At 40.4% G+C, this 21,481-nt stretch overlaps 1 protein-coding gene across 9 annotated transcripts in view; it reads left to right on the plus strand.

Annotated features, from left to right (window-relative positions):
• The window catches only part of CFI (complement factor I), a 78,107-nt gene extending 62,316 nt beyond the window's left edge, over positions 1-15,791 (plus strand). For 7 of the 9 annotated variants that reach the window (XM_047855287.1, XM_047855295.1, XM_047855293.1 and 4 more), the window contains 8 exons: positions 1,447-1,470; positions 4,485-4,520; positions 6,872-6,975; positions 7,144-7,247; positions 8,646-8,780; positions 9,978-10,255; positions 13,696-13,800; positions 15,388-15,791. In XM_047855287.1, the coding sequence (XP_047711243.1) occupies positions 1,447-1,470; positions 4,485-4,520; positions 6,872-6,975; positions 7,144-7,247; positions 8,646-8,780; positions 9,978-10,255; positions 13,696-13,800; positions 15,388-15,605 (1,004 nt within the window). In that variant the 3' untranslated portion in view covers positions 15,606-15,791. The remainder of the gene's footprint in view (positions 1-1,446; positions 1,471-4,484; positions 4,521-6,871; positions 6,976-7,143; positions 7,248-8,645; positions 8,781-9,977; positions 10,256-13,695; positions 13,801-15,387) is intronic. The other 2 variants (XM_047855296.1, XM_047855297.1) reach the window with 1 other exon arrangement.
• The last annotated feature ends 5,690 nt before the right edge of the window (positions 15,792-21,481 follow it).

Consider the following 21,481-nt stretch of genomic DNA (forward strand, 5'->3'; position numbering starts at 1 on the left):
GAGAAACTTAACAGAAACCCATGGGGGAGGGGTACGAAAAAAAAAAAAAAAAAAGAGGTTAGAGTGGGAGACAGCCAAAACATAAGAGACTTTTAAAAACTGAGAACAAACTGAGGGTTGATGGGGGGTGGGAGGGCAGGGAGGGTGGCTGACGGGTATTGAGGAGGGCACCTTTTGGGATGAGCACTGGGTGTTGTATGGAAACCAATTTGACAATAAATTTCATATATTGAAAAAAAATAAATCATAAAAAAATAAATGAAAAATAAAGTTTAAGGTCAAAGAACACAATTTGTTAGCTTATCAGGCAAAAAAATTCTACTGAAAGGGAGTGAACTATAAAAGCTTACTTTTTTATCAATTTTTTGAATCCATATCAAAAATACATTTAGTCAACTGTCATTGTTACCTCAGTTTACTCTTCTTTCTTCCTTATTATTATTTTTAAGGTTTTTTTTTTATGTTTACTTATTTTTGAGAGAGAGAGAGAGAGACAGAGTGCAAGCTGGGGAGGGAAACACAGAATCCACAGCAGGCTCCAGGCTCTGAGCTGTCAGCACACAGCCTGTCATGGGGCTCAAACCCACGAACTGTGAGATCATGATCTGAGCCGAAATCGGACACTTCACTGACTGAGCCACCCAAGACCCCCATATTATTATTATTATTATTATTGTTGTTGTTATTATTATTATTATTATTATTATTATTTAATGTTTATTTATTAGTGAGAGAGAAAGAGACAGAACGCCATCAGGGGAGGGGCAGAGAGAGAAGGAGATGCAGAATCCCAAGTAGGCTCCAGGCTCTGAGCTGTCAGCACAGAGCCTGTCGCAGGGCTCAAACTCGTGAACCGTGAGATCATGACCTGAGCCAAAGTCAGACACTTAACCGACTGAGCCACCCACGTGCCCCCAGTTTACCCTTCTTTCGAATGAGTGCCAGCTTTTGTTTTCTAGTAGTGGTTCTAATTATTCCACCTCTAAGCAAGAGCAAGTGAGAGAAGAGATGTAAAATAAAAATATTGATATATTCATCGATCTTTCAGTGGACAGATCAGAATCACTAAACCAAGGGAAGTTTGGAGTATAGCTTGGTTTCATTTATCCTTGAAAGCCCACCTTTTAGAAATAGTTTTAAAGACTTATAAATTTTGTATGACTCTATAGTAAGTTTGCTGTCAGTATGTGCTCAAATATATCCCAAATATACATCTCTTTTTAAAACTCAGGTAAAAATTATTTTCTTGGTGTGTGTTTAAATGCAACATGAAACATTGGTTTTGTGGTATTAAAAATCAAAGAAAGACGACATATTGTGATTCCCTTTTATCTATTTATAAATACTAAGTTGTTTTACTGTTTCTGAAATATTAATGATTTGTGTATATTCAGGTGAACATGATCTCTTTGCTACAGTGAGTGTTTTTTTTTTGTTTTGTTTTAGGACCTGGACATTCTGAAATTAAAGGTAAATCTCTCTTTATCATAAAATTTATATTACAGAATTGAAAACAAGGATAAGGTATTGCACTTTTCTGGTACATGTGCAATATATTGACATTATGCATTTTTCTCAAAAATTATCCTTTGCTGTGGTAAATTTTGGGTTTTTTTACATGTGGCTCAAGGTAAAAATTTTAGTTAAATTCTTGGGATATTGCAGAAATGAAGCAAAAAAGAACTACAGCTATCTTCTTATATGCCAGTGTAGCTATAAATTGCAGATAATATGACCATGTGATAGTAGTAACTCAGCTGTGAGTAACTCAGTAGTAACTCACTGTGAGAAAGGCACAGAGACCTTTCTCACAGTGTGGTAAACTTTCCTTCTCACACTCACCATCCACAGCCTGCTAACCAAAAACCACCCAAATGGCTCCTGGTGCATTTCACCTTTGCTGAATACCCTTCTCCTCTTCCTTTACTCTTTCCTCAAAACCAAAGCAATTCCTGAAGAAATTGCCACCAGAGGAGAGAGAAGATCTTTTCATGATAGGTATTTTCTCACTTACTTTTATAAGTCAGATGTCCCCAAGTCCTCCAGCTCTTAGAGCTACCCTTTATTACTCATAAAAATGAATTATTATCTCTTTATATTCATATAAATTTCCGTATTGTTTATATGAAATTCATATGTTTAGTATTTCTTTATTATTCATATAATATGACTATCAGAAGTTTATGGTCCTCCTCAGGATTTTTTTACGATTCCTGGGGGACTTTCATATGTTCAAGATCACCCCTATTCTAAATGAGAATTTTTTTTTCCAACTTTTTATTTATTTTTGGGACAGAGAGAGACAGAGCATGAACGGGGGAGGGGCAGAGAGAGAGGGAGACACAGAATCGGAAACAGGCTCCAGGCTCTGAGCCATCAGCCCAGAGCCTGACGCGGGGCTCGAACTCACGGACCGCGAGATCGAAGATCACCCCTATTCTAAATGCCTAATCTCAATTATTTCTTTGCTGTAATTTATTTTCTTCCTTCTTTATTCCTTTTCCCCTTCCTTCCCTCTCTCTCTCTCTCTCCTTCCCTCCCTTCCTTCCTTCCTTCCTTCCTTCCTTCCTTCAGACCTCAGGTGCAAAGAGATGCGTTCATGACACTCCTCTGCTTATTCCGCATAATCAGCATTGGGCTAGGCAGGGCACCTCTCTTGTTTTATTTATTCTCCTTTATTTCAGTACCTTACTCCCATCCCCCTTAGGCAACCATTTTAATGTGTATTAAAATGTGTATGCCTTGTTTGTACACATTCTTACCCAAGTGTACTCTCTTGTGAGCATACATTTTTAAGTCACATAATATGGTGTTGTAGATCTCATATTTCCTTCATTTCTTTTTATAAAGCATTAAGTTTTAAAGATCTGTCTGTGTTGCTCTGTGTCCATCTAATATTTGCTTCTAACTTTCTGCCTGAAACCGTTCCTCTGTTCATCTTTCACAATTTACTGCCTACTTTCTCAGTAACAGACTCGCAGCTGTCAGTCATATTCTCTCCTTCAGGATGTGTGAGAGAATTTCTCTGAGACATCTAGCTGGACAAGGAGTATTGGGTCTCAGGGCATGCATCTACTTAACTTGGCTAACTATTGCCTGCATGTTCTTTGGCAGAGCTATACCAGTCCTTACCTCTACCTCCAACAATGCCCGAGGGCTCTCCTCATCCTCACTAACATTAAGTGTTCTCCAGCTTTCTAATTTTGCTAGTCTCGTATTGTTAGGCCGTATGGCATTATGTATCAATTTGAATTTTTATAATAACCAATGACTTTGAGTTTCTCTTCATACTAGCTTTTGAGTTTCCACCTTTTCTTTACTGTATCCTTTCGCAAGTACGTATCTTTTGCTTAATTTCACATTGGGGTTGCAGTCTTGTTGATTTGCATTCTAGATGTTAAATCCGTTTTCAGTCTTAGACATTGCAAATACCTTCCTCCATTCTGTCACCCATCTATTGACTTTATCCATAGTGAGCTTTGTTGAACAGAGATCTTTATGTAAATCAAAGTCATTGACACTTTTCTTGTGGTTTGTGCTTTTGGAGCTCTGTGATATTTTTCAAATATCCAGCACACCTCAGCTACACTGGACTTTCCCCATCTTCCTTTGTTGAGCATTTAATATGAATGTTTGAATCTCCTCTTTGATTCATCAGGGTGCTTTTGTGAAAGCTTCTGAGCAGAGCCTCTCTCTGTCCCAGAAAATAAATAACCTAGGAATGTGGATATAGCTATGTCTGTCCAGAGACAAGACTCATGATTGCTGCAGTCAAGTAACATTGCCCTTCTGGGCTGTGCCATCCACAGACACATCCTCACCCAAGACCAAAAACATGCTGGTGGGAATCCACCTTTTGACCCCCCAGCTCAAAAAAATCATGATCCTGTCCTCTGAAATGTTCTAGGATGACAAAGTGAAGATGGAATCATCCCATAGAACTTCAAGCAAAAGTCTAAGGAAGAGGAGAAAATCTTTTGTTTATGTTTTTAACTTCTATATCCCAGATGCCTAATACTAACAACGCCTACTATAATATCTTTGTATGACTCCTGAAGAGCTGCCTTATTATGTACAAAATGAGAAGAGCCTTTTTAATGTCAGCTCAGTACTCTTTTGGTCAGTGTTAGTCACGGTTCCCTACCTTATGTAAGGACTTTACGAATCAGAGTTGAAAAAGAAGCTTTCCTTCTCCGACCCAAGCATTCTGAATGCAGAGAAGCACTGCACCAGGAGTCTCACCATTTACTTGTACCAAGACACCTAGTTTGTGCCTGCAAAATTTCTACACAGTTCATCATGAGCCTTCACAATTACCTAGGTATAGAAAGGAAATTAGATGGTGTGATTTGGGGATTTGTACTGTCCTTTTTAAAGAGAGGACAAGTTTTAAGACAGAAAATTATGATCAAAGTTTTAATGATTTTAATTAATTTTTATTATAAACACAAGGATAAACATTGGAACTTTTTGTTTTCTTATAGAAGAAACAGAACTTTTGACTGCTAATATGGATGCAGGTAAGTTAACATTATTCTGGGGTTTTTTGTTTGTTTTTAAATTTTTTTTAACATTTATTTTTGAGAGAGACACACAGAGCATGAGTTGGGGAGGGGCAAAGAGAGAGGGGGGCACAGAATCTGAAGCAGGCTCCAAGCTCTGAGCTGTCAGCACAAAGCCTGACGCGGGGCTTGAACCCACAAACTATGAGATCATGACCTGAGCCGAACTCAGACACTTAACCGACTGAGCCACCCAGACGCCCCAACATTATTCTGTTTTACTAGTGCTTCCCTGGTTTAAGTCTGCATTTCAATGTTGTGTGTGTGTGTGTGTGTGTGTGTGTGTATGTGTGTTTGTATAATTGATTCAAACAACAATTACCTTTGTTATCAATTAAATAGAAAAAAATAACATTACTCTTCTCCTTTCCTTATCATTTTTAAGACAAACAAACATATATGCTTCTTGGGAACTGCTTTTAAAAATAGGTTCATTCACAAGGCAAATTTTGAAGTGAAAACAATATTTTAGACCTACATAAAGTTTTTTTATTTGCTATGAGCTTTGTCAGGTCAGTTTTGTCAAAAACAACCAGATTTCCAGCATGGCACATGACATACATTTTGAAATAGAAAAATAATGGACTTTACTTGAATTAACTTGTTCTTTTACAATGTTTTAAAGCATGATAACAGAAGGTCTGTGAAGATCTGTATCCTGTCCAGTTGTATACTAAGAGCCAAATGAATTAAAGCATCAAATCCCTGAAGAGACAGTAATTAATAAGCTTTTGGGTCAGACAATCTTGTGTTACATCCTGACTCATTATTTATTTACTGTGTAACCTTAGGTGAACAACTTAACCTCAAATACAAATTGGGAATAAATAGCTCCCTGTTTGGGGGGAATTTAAGTGAAAGTTCATGTAAGACTCTCTTCTAATTGCCAGGCGCCAAAATTAATTAACTATTTTTTTTTCATCAGGTGATGAGTAAAAGATTTAGATCTTTTTTTTTTTAATTTTTTTTTAACATTTATTTATTTTTGAGACAGAGAGCATGAACAGGGGAGGGTCAGAGAAAGAGGGAGACACAGAATCTGAAACAGGCTCCCGGCTCTGAGCTGTCAGCACAGAGCCCGACGCGGGGCTCGAACCCATGGGCCGCGAGATCATGACCTGAGCCGAAGTCGGACGCTTAACCGACTGAGCCACCCAGGCGCCCCTAGATCTTAAATATATAGATAGATAACAGTCTGAAGAGATTTTCCACAAAGGCCCTTTATTTTCTACGCAAGATAGCATCAGTTTTCAGATAGTACCCAAGCTGCTTCCATAGTCCTCATTATAGGAGGTCTCTCTCTTTTTAAAGGTCCAAAAAGAAATTTAAAATCTTAACATCACACTCTTTCCCCAACCTTGTTCTTAGAAGGGGTGGGACCAAAAAAAAAAAAAAAATGAAAAAGAAAAACCAAAAAAACAAAAAACAAATCTACCCAGATTCACTCACAACTTAAGGACCTACCTCCTTCTTATATGCTCAAAGTAACTGACAGTGATATTAATTTTCTCATTTGGGGCTAAGAAGCAAGTTTGTAAAAATTTTTGTGATGTGGTAAAATATATAGAAAGAATAAGGAAAACCTCTTATATTTTTACCTTCTTCTTTTTCATGAATCCTTTTGCCAATTCACATCGTAAGCCTTTCTCTGCCATGTTCTCTGTGACAACTGTGCCACATCTAAACATTCACAGAGAAAGGAAATATCATCGCATGTCAAGTGACTAAAAAACACCCTCTAGCCCACTGATCCTGAATTTTCCATGGGTCCCTGGCACGTTACCTCTCAGGGTTAATGTGATGATTACATGAGATCAACTATATGCAAAGTATTTAGCATGGGGACTGACACATAGAAAGTACTCAAATGTTAACATCATTAACGTTAATATTATTGAAAAGAATTCCATATGAACAGCCACTAAAAAGTAAAAACTATGAAAGTGAGAAGATAGAGGTGCCCATGTTATCATCTCATTCTGATGATTTCTGAATGAGACCCTCGTCCTGAGTATGCCTGGCCATGTGACATTTTTTATCTGCCAGGGACTGGTAAATATTTAACCCCCACAGCTAGCCTCTTTCTGCCCCCAGTGTGTCTTTAAGCAGAACTTCAGAGAATCAAGCCAATTCTCATATTAAGCCAGAATTTTTAAACAAGGTAAATAGTACCACTTAGCATCCAAAATAATTTATGAATCAATTCAGACTGTTTTATTTTAGCTGTGACTCTGCTGTTTTTGTGGCATAGATCATCAAGAAGTAATGGGTTCAAAATCATAATGATACAATCTCTTCCTTTCTTGAAGAACGAAAACGGATAAAGTCACTTCTCCCTAAACTATCCTGTGGAGTTAAACCCATCCGGCCCACTCGAAGGAAACGAGTTGTCGGAGGAAAGCCAGCAGAAGTGGTAAACCTATGGCTTCCCAGGAGCAGTCCAAGTTTGAGAAACTAAAAGTGGGTGGGGAGGATATGTAATGATAAGAGACTGGGATTCTTGCAATGGATGCATCTTAGGGTCTCCTGTCTGTACCACCGTCTGGTAGAATGGCAGTGACCACACCAATGTCTTCTACAGGGAGACTTCCCGTGGCAGGTGGCAATTAAGGATAATGAGAAAATCAACTGTGGAGGAATTTATATTGGAGGCTGTTGGATTCTAACTGCTGCACACTGTGTCAGGTAAAAAATGTCTCCAATAAGATTTTGGATTCCTTGAAATAATAAAAATGGGTAATAGAGATTGTGGCAGATGATAAATAAAACCACGTGACAAATTCCACTCTATTAACAGCTAAATCCCCTACAATATTCATGATAGGAACCCCAGAGGCCATCCCCCCAGAAGCTACTGAGTTCTTCCCCCCCAGACCAAATTATTGATCCCAGATGGCAAGGTCAGATCAAACCCATAGGTCCCAAGTTGTGTCATTTAGCACATTTGCATGATGGGAAGCAAATAGGGAAAGCAAATAGATAGTACCTACGTTTTGTAGAGTTAGGACCAAACTGTTGAGAAGAGTGTATGACTGAAAAGTGTATAAAAAAATGATAGTAGCCTGGCATTTTCTCTGGTCTCACCTCAATGAGGATGTTGTTTAAAGAGCTGCATGCATTTAAAGGCTTCAAATACACAAAGCATTGTTTCACCTTCCATGTCCTCTTAAGTGTCTTTGATACGTGTTCCAGACAGTGAAGATGTTCAAAGCTCGGTACTAATTGTCTCACATGCCGCTCCAGCCCTGACTTGCTTGCTTTGTACCTGCGTGCATCACTGATGTCTCTTCTTATTCTCATAAAGAGGCCAATCAATCATATGGGAATAGAGCTCCACTTAGGACCTTTTTTAAACTTAATTACCTCTTTAAAGACTATATCTCCAAATATAGTTATGATGGGGGTTAGATCTTCAACCTATGAATTTTAGGGGAACACAATCTAGTCCATACCAGTGGCTGAAGGGCAGTACAAAAAAGGTATTGATAACGAGTCAAGATCAGCAAGGAGGAGGGCAGAGTTTGGGATTCTAGCCTCAGTTCTCATCTTTAGAATGAATGAGGCATCATTTATTGAGCACCTCTTACAGATTAGATAATGTATGTGCACTTTCACATATGTTGTCTTGTTTTAATATTCTTAACAGCCCTAAGAGGTAAATATTTTGTAGGTTAGTAGACTGAGACTGTCAAGTTATATAACTTGGTCCACTTCTCCCTTAAGAGATGATGAAAATGTCAGACACTTGCTTTGCCAGGCTCATTTGTTGCTAGAGTATCTAAATGATGTTGTTGGGTTTTTTTTTTAGTTATTTATTTTGAGAGAGAGAGAGCATGAGCGGGGAGCGGCAGAGAGAGAGAGGGAGAGAGAGAATCCCAAGCCTGCCCCACACTGTCAGCACAAAGCCCGACATGGGGCTCAAACCCACAAAGTATGGGATAATGACCTGAGCCAAAATCAAGAGTCGGACACTTAACCAACTGAGCCACCTGAGTGTCTCTAAATGATGTTTTTAATATGGCCCATTAAGCTCCATATGATCTGATCCCTACTTACCTTCACCAATTTCATCTTGCCCCACAGCTTCAACTCTTGCTGTCTGCTCTGCCTGTTTTGGACTTTGTTCAGCTACTCAAGTTCACCTTGCTCCCTGCTGCAAAGAGACCTTCATGTGTTACTTCTCATGCTTGCAATGATCTTTCCTACCCTGTTTATCTAGTCAGTGCTGCTCTTTATTCAAATCTCAGCCCCATCTTCTCTTCCTCAGAGAATCTTTCCAGACTCCCTTAAGTCAAAGCCATCTTGATAAGTTCTCAGAACCCATGTGCTGTTGATTCCTCTCACTTTACATGGTAGAATCATATCCTCATTATTGTCATTATCCATTTAATACTGCATCTAGATCCTGAGCTCCATGAAGGCAGAAACTATTTCTGATTTTGCTCATTTCTGTAGCCCAGTAGCTAGCACAGTGCCTGGCAATAGTCATTTATTGACTATTATAGGTATACACTTTAAGTATTTGTCGAGTAAATTGAATGAATAAACAGGGTTAACCTTTAAACAATATTCAGGACCTCTGGTCCTTAAAAACAACCAAAATTTATATGAAGCACACCATTCTTGGAAATCCCGAATACCTCATTAGCGCCTGAAACATCACGGTTTAACTGTTAGGTGATTACCTGAGAAAATGATGGTAAATGCCAATTTGTTGGAAACCATGAGGTAAAAATTGGTATGCAAATTAAGTGAGGCAGAATAAGAGACAATATTTAGCTCATTTACCATTTCAACTGAATTTTAAAACAGCTAATATATTCCAGGCACAATGCTAGATGCAGGCATCTATCCATAGATGAATTAGACCCTATCTTTGACTTAAGGTGGCACAGTCCAACAGGAAGAAAGACTTGTGAGCAAATAAATAAGATGCAGTATTAGGATGAAGTCAATCTTAAATGTCAGGATAGTGACTGCTGTGGTCTTCACCCTGAGAACCTCTGGGGTAGCCAGTAATGATGTGTGTCCTGATTCCCCATTTCCCCATGGCTACATGCTTTCTAGTCTCTGCTTGAACACCTTCAGTGATGGTGCTCTCGCTCCAGAGGCAGCCAATTCATTCCACTTCTAGACATCTCTGGTTATTAGTGAGTTCTGTATGTCCCTGATATTGACCACTTAGATGGATTGCTTATTCCTCTCTTCATTTACCCACTGACTTTAATTGTATCCCATAAATTTAATCAAATCGCTTCACGACAGCAAACCGCTTCACGATTAAAAAATCTGAGAAAAGGAAGAAAGTACTTTAAAAGGGAGAATATAAAGATGAAACATCAGATGTTCATGTTTATAATTGTTTTTTTTTCTCAATATAAATATATCTTATCTCACTTTTCCTTTCCGTTATAGTGTCAGTAAAGCTCACCATTACCAAATATGGACATCATTTCTACATCTGTTAAGACCTGAGGAAGAGCTAGTTGTTCAGCTAGCAAATAAAATTATTATCCATGAAAACTACAATGGAAGCAGCTATGAAAATGACATAGCTTTGATTGAAATGAAAAAACACTCAAAGAGAAAAGAATGTGTGCTGCCTAATTCTGTCCCTGCCTGTGTCCCCTGGTCTCCATATCTATTCCAACCTAATGACAGATGCATTATTTCTGGCTGGGGCCGAGAAAAAGGTACATGCTTTAAAATTTGTTAATCAGAATCCAGGGGCTGGAATAAATGAGAATATAAATGGATAGGAGCTAATCTTCTAGTACAAAGAGAGAAACATAGCCTCAAATCCAGGAAAAAGAGCATTCAGGCAGGACTGGCTTCTTGGGCAGGAGACCCGTGCAGTTGCCCAGTACCCCAGGCTCCATAGGGCCCCATGCTTAGTGTAATGCTCTGCTGTCATTATCATGAAATTCTTACTAATTTTTGCAGAGGCCCCCACCTCACGTTTTTATTTTTCACTGGGCCCTGAAAATTATGTAGCTGATCCTGATCCAGAGTTTCAAAGGATACCTACACTGTGTGATCTTGAAGCATATGTTGAGGGGTAACCATTTACAAAGACAAAAAAAGTAGAGTGACAGGGGGACATATGTAGCATGGACTTTCTGGATTTGTTAGAGAGACATGGATGAAAGATAAAATGGTTTTCAAGGGAAGAGTCACAGTATAGGTAAGTCTTTAATCTGCTCTCTCCTCCACTCCCCCATTCTCCTTGCCCCCTGCCCCCACAGTCACATCCTGCAAAGAGGAAGAAAACATAAAGAATTATTCCTTAGGCTTCTAAGAAGACTTGAGGTGGACGTTTGTATGAATAAGAGATGTAGATTGTAGACATGTGGGGACAATTTATTAGAAAAATTGACTAAATTTGAAGTTTGATTAAAATTAGTCAATGCTTTTCCCTTTGTCTTGAAGGGTTAAATTTGAAATTTAGCTTCCTTTTGACCTCCTACATTTTCTTTGTAAATAACTTCACAACACTGGTCTTACAGACTTATACTCTAGCACATTCTTTATAATTGCCACATTGAAAAGTATAAAAAATACGTATAAATTGACCCAAATGCGTCATATGGTTGAATATGCAAGACTAAATTTTGTTAGTAATTAATTTATCCAGAAGGCATTATGTCCTTACGTTTGTTTAAAAAAAATTTTTTTTATTGTCTATGTTTACAAATATACACAGGAGCAGAGATAAAAGTATTATAAATCTACTTACTCATCCATCACCCAGTTTCCAGTTACCAACACTCAACGGTTCTTGTTTTAGCTCTCTGCATCAGTCACAATCACAATAGGAAAATTAGGAAGGGTTATTTGTAAAGTGGTTAATTACAAGGATGTGGGTAGGGGGTTGAGGAATTACAAGGTCTATGCAAGAACCCAGGACTAACAGTACCAGAACAGCCTCTCTTAGATCTGAAGACATGAGAGGAAGGAGAAGTTACCAAGAGAAAGAGCTTCAGGTAGACCAGGGTGCCTTGAGAGAAGCAATGACTTTGGATTAAAGGTTATAGCCAGCCCCAATATCGCTATCCTCTCTTCTTACCCTCTCTTCCTTGTGCTGGGGTTTTATGTTGGAAACCAGAGGCTAAGGGGTTCCTATTGAGGCATTCCCTCCAGGTCAGTCTCTTTGGGCAGGGGGCAGGACACTGAAGGGTGGAGGATACATCTGAAGGACAATTGGGATCTATTAAACATATTTCCTCTCCTCCCCACCCCCCCAACACCCCCCCCCCCCCCGCCAACACATTCATTTTTTCCTGGAGCATATTAAATCAAACCCAGATATCATGTAATTTCACCCACGAATATTCCAGTAGATATCTTTACCAGGTAAGGACTTAAAAAAACAAAAATAAAACAAAAACACAACACCATTCATACCCAATAAAATGAAAGTGATCCCATGATATCATCTAATAACCATCCTGTGTTTATTAGCATATGCTAGGATTTCACTGATGAAAAATATGGACACAGTCATCAAAGAGTGCAGAGGCTGGAAGATTGAAAGACAAAGACCAGTTCTCAAGGGACTTTCAGTCCAGAGGAGGCATCAGACATGAATGTCACCATCAGACAGCAGAATGGGACAGGTGCCTCACAAAGTATACAACACAAGAGCTCAGGGAAGGAAACACTCTCCTGAGCCATTAAAAACTGTCCACATAGTACAGGAGTTCCCAGTTTTTTAAAGGCTTCTCCTGAGTTAGAGGAAATAATAAATTACTAATTAAAAAAAAAAAAAGCTCTTAACCTGAAGAAGGTAGCATCGTAAAATTACCTTTTAGGTAGGACTTGAAGGAGAAAAGAAGAAACTCCTTCCTAATTTGCCATATACTTTGGCGGAGTTTTGTCTTCCCCCACTTCCCAGAAGAGAAGAATATTAGTTTTACAGTTAACTACAATGTGCTCACTACAGTGCTAGGATCCGTGGAGGTGTCCTCTCAAGATTAGCCAGAAGTCTCTGTCTCCCGATAGCTTATAGATTAACTGAGGGGGTATGTCATTTGGCATAAGATGTTTAGTGTAATTGAATTACTGAGTTCATGGATTAATGAATTACATAAATATTTATTAAGCAGCTACTTTGTGCTAGCATGAGGCTGGGTGCTGGCATAGCATTTAGTGAATCAGGCCTAGTCCCTGCCTTCCTACAGCATAACATTTGCTGAAAGCTGGGGAAAAGGGGGAGGAGAGATGGGGCAAAGATTCACTCCTTATACCAGAGACATCTCACCCTGTATTCTTAACGTTTTCCTCATCTTCCCTGGACTGTCAATAAGCAACAGTGCCTGCCACTTCTCTTTCTGTGGATGAAAAATTTTCAAGTCCCACGTCTCTAACTTAAATGAAAAGGAAATCCTAGACTCTCTTCCAAATCACTTAGGAGATGGAGTTCCTTAGACACATAAAAACACATACACACTGATAACTTCATACATATTTTCTTCATTTAACTCCTTACATTAAAAAGATGTTCTCACTCTAAGAAGCACTTTCAAGGAAATGCAGGATTGTAAAACGATAGGAGCTATTTATGTTAGAAAATGCTGATCACTGACTCCTACCCAGCTCCCCCACTAGACTCAGCAATCAGATGCGAAGGAGTATACCTTCTTCATCTCAGGTCTTTATTAAATGAGTATGACTTAGGGCATGTGTTCTGTAATGCCCCTTAACTATCTTTATTTTTATTTATTTTTAATGTTTATTTTTGAGAGACAGAGCATGAACGGGGGGGGGGGGTCAGAAAGAGAGAGAGGGAGACAGAGTATCTGAAGCAGGCTCCCTACTGTCAGCACAAAGCCCGATGGGATCAAACCCATGCTGTGAGATCAAGACCTGAGCCAAAGTCTGACGCTCAACCGACTGAGCCACCAGGTGCCCCAACCCCTTAGCTATTTTTAGAAAGACAGTTGTAAAAACTGGACATCTGAGCAGTGTGTGATTAAATATGCTAATGAACTATCTCAGAAGTCTATAATGTATTAGGGAATATGTATATAATCGTCTATATTCCTCATGGTTCACTAAGTTATGAGAATAAGTATTTATTGGTATTCCTCATTTGTGACTTGTAAATGTCTGTTTGTTCTCTCACTATGCTTAGATAACCAAAAAGTCTATTCACTTCAGTGGGGTGAAGTTAAGCTACTAGACAACTGCTCCAAGTTTTACCCGGGTCGCTACTTTGAAAAAAAAATGGAATGTGCAGGTAAGCACTAAGTGGTTTCTCTAAGATGTGTACGTATACCCTCTACCAACCATCTCTCCTCCTCACCAAATCTGCACCCTTGCTCTGGGCCCTGGACCCTTCAATTGGACCTTCTGGCTGTTTCTTCCCTTCCTGTTGGTTCAAGTTCCCTCATGCTAAACTAAGAAGAAAAATCTTCCTTATGCTATCATACAGCAGTACAGCAAGTAACTAAGAGCACAGACTCTGCATCCAGACTGCCTGGGTTTATATCTCAGTTTTTACCAATTACTACTCATGTGACCTTGAGCAAGTTTCCTCATCTGCAAAATTAGGGATCTTAGTAAATGGGAAACTGAGATGCAGAGCAGGTATAAAACTTGCCCGAAGTCTTACAGACAAGAAGTGATATGTCCAGGATCCAAACCCAAACTTCTTCTAAATAAAAATCTGAGTTATCTCATTTCAAATGGGTCCAGTTGGAAGTAAATTCTCCCTCCTCAGAAATCCCATTGCACTTCTTATGAGACCTGCCAGTGTCTTCTTTAATATCATAGTGTTGCTAGTACCCCTACCTAACACAGCTACAACAGTTCCTACTTTGGTGGTGACCCAAGGGCAGGGAACCAGGCAGGGCAATGCATTTAGGATGCTTTTTTAATTTTTTTATTTGAGAGAGAGAGAGAACATGCGCAAGTTGGGGAGAGGAGCAGAGGGAGGGAGAGTGATTATTAAACAGGCTCCATACTTAGAGCAGAGCTGGACACAGGGCTCGATCCTACAACCCAGGGATCATGACCTCAGCCAAAACCAAGAGTCAGACACTCAACTGTCTGAGCCACCCAGGCACCCCTAGGATGCTTTATTAAAACCACTTATAAGTAGTGTATTACAGAAAAGTGCAAAGTTATTGACATCCTGTAACTTTTTGGATCACTGACTTAAAAACCTTAGAAAGTCCTAAGAGTGAGAAGAAAATAAACAGACCATTCCCTGTGCCCTCCCTCCCTTCTTAAATGGAGTTTGGAATTCCAGAGGACAAAAGGGGAGAATTTCACAAAACCTGTTGGAAGACAATTAACCCAATTAAGAGGAAAAGCTCTGAGGTCTGGGTGCCTGATTTCAAGTCCAACCTCTTGCCACTTATTAACTGTATGGCCGTGGATGAATTAGTTAACCTCTCTGTGCCTTATTTGTCTCGTCTTAAAATAGGGATAATAATACTTGCCTCATAGGGTTGTTGTTTAGGATTAAAACAATGAATGGCTAATACATACTAAGCACTCAATAAGCACTAAGTATTCCTATTATTTTCCCAATCAGCCTTGGATGCCACTTTCAGATTGCAATCTCATCAGAGTATAAATTTGCATAAAATAGAGGAAGCAAGGGAAACACTCACTAAATTTGCAGAATGAGCAGAAGACAAAGTATACAACTGTATGCGCCCAGTAGGGACCTGTAAGAGATTATGTGTTATTTCGTGTTAGGAAAGTGTAGGAGAGCCAAAGTTGGTACACGCATTGGTGGAGGAGACAGGAAGTCGGCATGGTGGCCTCCGCAAATGGAAGTACATGTGTGATTTTCTTTTCCCTTTGTCTTTTCCAGGTACAGATGACGGTTCCATCGATGCCTGTAAAGGGGACTCTGGTGGCCCCTTAGTCTGTCAAGATATCAACAATGTGACTTATGTTTGGGGTGTTGTGAGTTGGGGTGAAAACTGCGGAAAACCAGAGTTTCCTGGTGTTTACACTAAAGTGGCCAATTATTTTGACTGGATTAGCTATCATGTAGGAAGGTCTCTTATTTCTCAGTACAATATATGAAATTGTGATCTCTTCTGCTCTTTTCCTCTTGGGAGTTGGATTTTGATTGAAATGATACTACAGGATTAGTACTTCTCTAGGGAAAAAATAATAAAGCACATTTTATTGGATATTTTTAAAGAGCTCTAACAAAGCCATATTAGAACTTTGCTGTAAATTATCAAATAAATATTTTAGTCGAGCATACATGTTTTGTTTATTAGAAAATGTGATTAAATTATCTCTTCATACAGGAATGGTATATTGGCTATACTAAAGGTTTTGCTAGTTGCATGATACTTGATCCACATAAGGCTGTATTCAAACCCCAATTCTACCACCTACTAATTACTTGACCCTGGGCAATTCATGATCTTCTTTGTGTCTCATTTTCTACCTTTAAAATGGAAACTAGAATTCTGAGAAAATGGAGACACATACTAAAGTAAAATGGTTGCAAAGTACTTGTATCAGAGAAATAACTGACCCCACAGCTCTTGTCCCGTTTCTCTGCTTCTTTTAACTATTAGAAGTTCTCGGAGCTCCTGGGTGGCTCAGTCAGTTAAGCATCCGACTTCAGCGTAGGCCATGATCTGGTAGGTCTGTGGGTTCAAGCCTCCCATCGGGCTCTGCTGACAGCTCAGAGCCTGGAGCCTGCTTCAGATGCTGTGTCCCCCTCTCTCTCTCTGCCCCTCCATCGCTCACGCTCTGTGTCTCTCTCTCGCTCTCAAAAATAAACATTAAAAAAAAAAAACAGTTGAAAAAAAAGTGTTAGAAGTTCTCTTTAAGGATTTGTCTTTAGTTCCCCGTTTCACAAGTCCTCCCTGACCCTCTTTTTAAACCTCTCCACAGACTCCACAACACAACCACTGCCCTCATGGGCGTCAAACCTTACAGTGTGACTGGCTCATCCCCCGCTGCTGCAGCAGCAGTAGACATAGTCAACATCATACTCTGCCTGGTCTGCTGCCTCCGTGGCTGCTGATCTTGGAATCCTTCTCAACCTCTTCCTTCTGGACTTCTTTCACTTTGTGTTTTCCCTAGTGATCTTACTTAGAGTCATCTCTAACTCCCATCCACAGTCCCATGACTCACAAACCCCTATCTCCAGCCCCAGTCTTTCTAAACTCCAGACTAGTATTTCACTGAGCACTTGACAACTCCACCTGGGTATCTAATAACAGTTCAAAAGAAACATGGGCAACCCAAAACTGCCCCTTCTTAAATCTGTCCTTCCCTCCTCAGTAAGTGGCACTTTTTCAGGGCTCTCCTGTGGACCCAATGTACAATAAGCCCCAGTCTCTTTCTCTTTTTTTTAATGTTTATATTTAGAGAGAGAGAGAGAGAGAGAGAGCATGCGTGAGTGAGGGAGGGACGGGGTGGGGGGGAGGGGACAGAGGATCTGAAGCAGGCTCTGCGCTGGCAGCAGAGAGCCCAATGCAGGGCTCGAACCCACAAACTCTAAGACCACAACCTGAGCCAAAATTGGACTCTCAATCGACTGAGCCACCCAGACACCCCACCAGGCTTTCTATCACGTGAACCTGCTGTAATCTCAGCACAGCACTTGTCATCACCCAACATGTTCCGTTTTCATTTGTTCCTCTGCCTCTTCCCCATGATGCTCACACACCCACTACTGCCTTCCCCTTACTACACTGTGAGACATAGGAGAAGAGAGACTGCCTGCCTTCTGCCCGCATCCCTAGCAGTGGGTTCGTAGGAGGTGCTCAGTGAAGAAACATTAGCTGCTTTTATTATTATTCTTTTTTTTTTTTTTTTTAAATTTTTTTTTTCAACGTTTATTTATTTTTGGGACAGAGAGAGACAGAGCTTGAACGGGGGAGGGGCAGAGAGAGAGGGAGTCACAGAATTGGAAACAGGCTCCAGGCTCTGAGCCATCAGCCCAGAGCCCGACGCGGGGCTCGAACTCCCGGACCGCGAGATCGTGACCTGGCTGAAGTCGGACGCTTAACCGACTGCGCCACCCAGGCGCCCCTTATTATTATTCTTTAAAATGCAGCTGTCATCATCCTGAAGACAGATATATTTTTCACATAAATATCACCTTCAATGCCTGGGGCTCAGTCCTGGATAAAGCCCGATTGTTTTAATAATAGAAATGCCCATTTCTACATACATTCCAAAATTGCTTACTGCCCAGATTTTTTTTTTTCCTTTGTAAAAATTTTGGCAACATATACATACACTGTTTTGTTTTGTTTTGTTTTTTAACCATTTTGAAGTATACCATTCAGGAGCATTAAGTATGTTCCCATTGTTGTGTGACCATCACCATCTCCAGAAATTTTTCATCTTTGCAAAATGAAACTCTGTGCCCATTAAACACTAACTCCTCCTCCCCTCCCATGCTGTCCAGATTTTTAATTCCTTTTGTCACTGAATGCAAGAGAGTATTTTGTTATCTATGGCTGTGTTAGAAAGACCCTAAGATATTGATCGAAATAACAATTAATTATTATTTCCTCCTGTGTCTGGGGATTGACTGGGCCAGTTCTTCAACTCTGGCTTCATGCCAGAGTTGGGACCACTGAAGGACTCTGGAAGGTTCACAGTGGAGGCACTGAGAAAGATGTACTGGAAGGGATGAGGGGAGGGTAGGAAAGACAGTTAAGAAACTTTTGGAGTGATCCAAATGTCAGACGGCGCTGGGGTAAGGGTCATCTTGAAGTCTTCACTCACATGTCTGGTGCTTGGGCTGGGAGAACTCAAACAGCTGGGGCTTCTCTGACATCTCTCTCTCCATGTGGTCTCTCCACTTGAGCTCTCAACATGAGGTCTCAGGGACACTAGACTTCTCACCTAGCAACTGACAAGTGTCCCAAGGGAAGCTGCAAACAGGAACAGCATTTGTTTTTATAAACCTGGCCTTGGAAGTCATTTAGCCTTGCTTCCATTGCAAAGACCTGACCAGATTAAAGGGAAAAAATATAATCCATCTCTTGATGGGAGAAGTGTCAAAAAATTTGTGGCATATTATAAAACCACCACCTTGTCCTGACCCAGCAAACCTGGAGCATGTAGCATCTTAGAAAGATGTCTGGGTTTGAGTACTAAGGGCTGCAAGCTGGGAGAACATAGCATCTTGACTCCTTGAAGGACGAAGCCAGTCTGCACAGTGACCTGGGACCTGGAGGCTTTGCAGCAGAGTGGACCAGAGTCAGGCCTGAAGAGTGAAGAGCCAGCTTCTCCATAGTGACTCCATGTGACAGAGACTGGGAACAGCAGGAGTGAGATGACTGGACTCCCAGTTCAGAGGTCTATGTGAGGGTTCCTGGTTGCAGACCACAGAAGCCAATCTAATTGGTTTAACGAAAAAAAGATGTTTTCAAAGATATTATGCAGTTCACCGAATCTCCAGGAAAGCCAGAGAGTTGGCTATGCATCTGGGCATAATGCTCAAAGACTACTATAGGACTGCTTATAAAGACTCCCACTACCAGGAGCTTGGGTCCCAGGCTCCATTTACAGCTTGCACTGAGGCTTGGCACTGGATGCTACTGCTTGACCCTCTGCCACTACTGCTTCTTTGAGTTAGTATGGCCTTTCCTCAAGGTGGTCAACAAACAGAGCTCATGAGATGTGGAGTGCTGCCATCATCTTATATTTAACCATGGCCTCAGAGTTCACTATCCTATGAGGAAGATGGAAAACTAAATTATAAAGCTGCACTTTGCCAGGTATGGATGGAGAGGAAAACTCAAGGGAGACTCATAAATCAGCCTGAAGTGTCAAAGAAGGCTTCCCCAGAGGTGAGCTTAATCTGAATTATGGAAGAAATTTCCAGGCAGATATAAATGCAGGGCTCTGTGGCTTGAGGAGCCAAGTACAAAAGGGGACAGACAGTAGTTCAGCATGACTGGAGCCCAGGGTGCAGGGGAGGAGCTGGAGAGAAGGAAAGGGCAGATCAGAGAGGGTTTCATGCCAGAGTTGGGACCACTGAAGGACTCTGGAAGGTTCACAGTGGAGGCACTGAGAAAGATGTACTGGAGGGGATGAGGGGAGGGTAGGAGGGACAGTTAAGAAACTTTTGGAGTGATCCAAATGAAAAATGACGAAGGTACAAACTACAGCAGGGCACTTTTAAAGAGGGTGGTCCTGATTCCAGATAAGTTAAGGAGTGAAATAGATGGCAGCTGGGCACAGAAAGAGGTGACAGGGCACTAGGAAAAAGGGTAGGAGTCTAGAATAACTCCCAAGTTTTCTCTTGGATAGTGAGATGGTTGCTGTTGCCATTGATTGAAGAAATAAAGGAAACAGAGAAGCAGGTTTGGTTAGTTAAGGATATTTTGAAGCTGTGAGGTTTTTGGGAGCCTAGGAAAGATGTATAGGATGCAGTAGGAAATATGAACCTGAAAAATCTGGCTCTAGATTTCTGGAAGTAGCCAGAAACCCAACCTAGAGAAACCACATACACCTGAATTAATCCTGATGGTCTAAAACCCTGCAACTGCACCCAAGTGGGTTCCTTTCCATCTTGTCCAGTGCACCCTCTCTGTGTGCTGAGTAATCTTACATTCTGCCCACCAAGATCACTTGAAAATCTCTTCCTTGATTGCTGTGTTTGAGTGTTTGTGTTCTCCCAAAACTCATATGTTGAAATCCTAATGCCCAATGTAATGGTATTAGGAAGTGGGGTCTTTGGAAGGTGTTTGGGTCATGAGGGTGGAGCCCTTATGAATGGAATTACTATTTTTACAATAGAGACTCCAGAAACCCCACCTCTCTCCCACCGTGTGAGGGTCAGTCATGTACAAACTGGATGACAGCCTTCTCCAGGACCTAACTACTCTGGTGCCCTGATCTTCAACTTCCAGCCTTCAGAACTGTGAGAAATAAACGCCTGTTGTTTATAAATCACCCAATCAGTGGCATTTTGTTACAGCAGCCCAAACAGTCTAAAATACTGATCACATTTGCCTAATAGACCTCCCCAAATGGAGAACCATTATCTTCAATAAATCATGGAACCAGCCCATGCTTGCAGATCTGGTGCAGTCATCTCTTTTCTTTCACTTTGTTCCAGGGTTGAAAGCTATTCACACCATTAATTTTTAATTTTTTTAAAGGCAGAGGCTGGAAACTAGCACTTATTTCCCCTTCTTGTGAGCTCTTTTTAGAAATCAATGTATCAGCCTTATCACTGGGCAAAGATTGATCATTACATCTGGAAGGGTTTCACCACTCTGTATTATTTTCATCACAATAACATTGTTGAGGCCATTTGATGAGACATTAGGAAAGACTAGAAAATAGAAACTGCCCTTGATCATTTGCATTTTGTTGATGTTGTGTTATTTCAGGTAACACAGGACTCTACTTTCCACACATTCTGAGTTAATATGTTACATTAAAGCCAATAAATTTTGCATTCTTATTAATACCGTCATGTTCCTTGATGTCTATGACAGTGAAGAGATCATTAGGGGTTTCTAGAAGGTGTATCTGACTGATTATGCTTATAATTGGAGTGGAAAACACAGCCTAGGGGCACCTCGGTGGCTCAGTCAGTTAAGCTCTAACTTCGGCTCAGGTCATAATCTCACGGTTCCTGAGTTCGAGCCCCGCACCAGGTTCTGTGCTGACAGCTAGGAGTCTGGAGCCTGCTTCAGATTCTGTGTCTCCCTCTCTCTCCCTGACCCTTCCCCACTTGCATTCTGTCACTCTCTGTCTCTCAAAAATAAATAAAACATTTAAAATTTTTTTAAATAAATAAACATTAAAAAAAGAAAAAAAGAAAAGAAAAGAAAACACAGCCTAGTCTCAACCAGTCAGAAGATCCCATTCCAAGACACATGTATCATTTGGACAAGAATCAGCACAAATACAGCATATTTTATAATTTTGTAATTTTGTTTTGACAATATTTCTAAAAT

The sequence above is a fragment of the Prionailurus viverrinus genome, chromosome B1, assembly GCF_022837055.1.
Source record: "Prionailurus viverrinus isolate Anna chromosome B1, UM_Priviv_1.0, whole genome shotgun sequence".
In the NCBI taxonomy this organism is placed as follows: domain Eukaryota; kingdom Metazoa; phylum Chordata; class Mammalia; order Carnivora; family Felidae; genus Prionailurus; species Prionailurus viverrinus.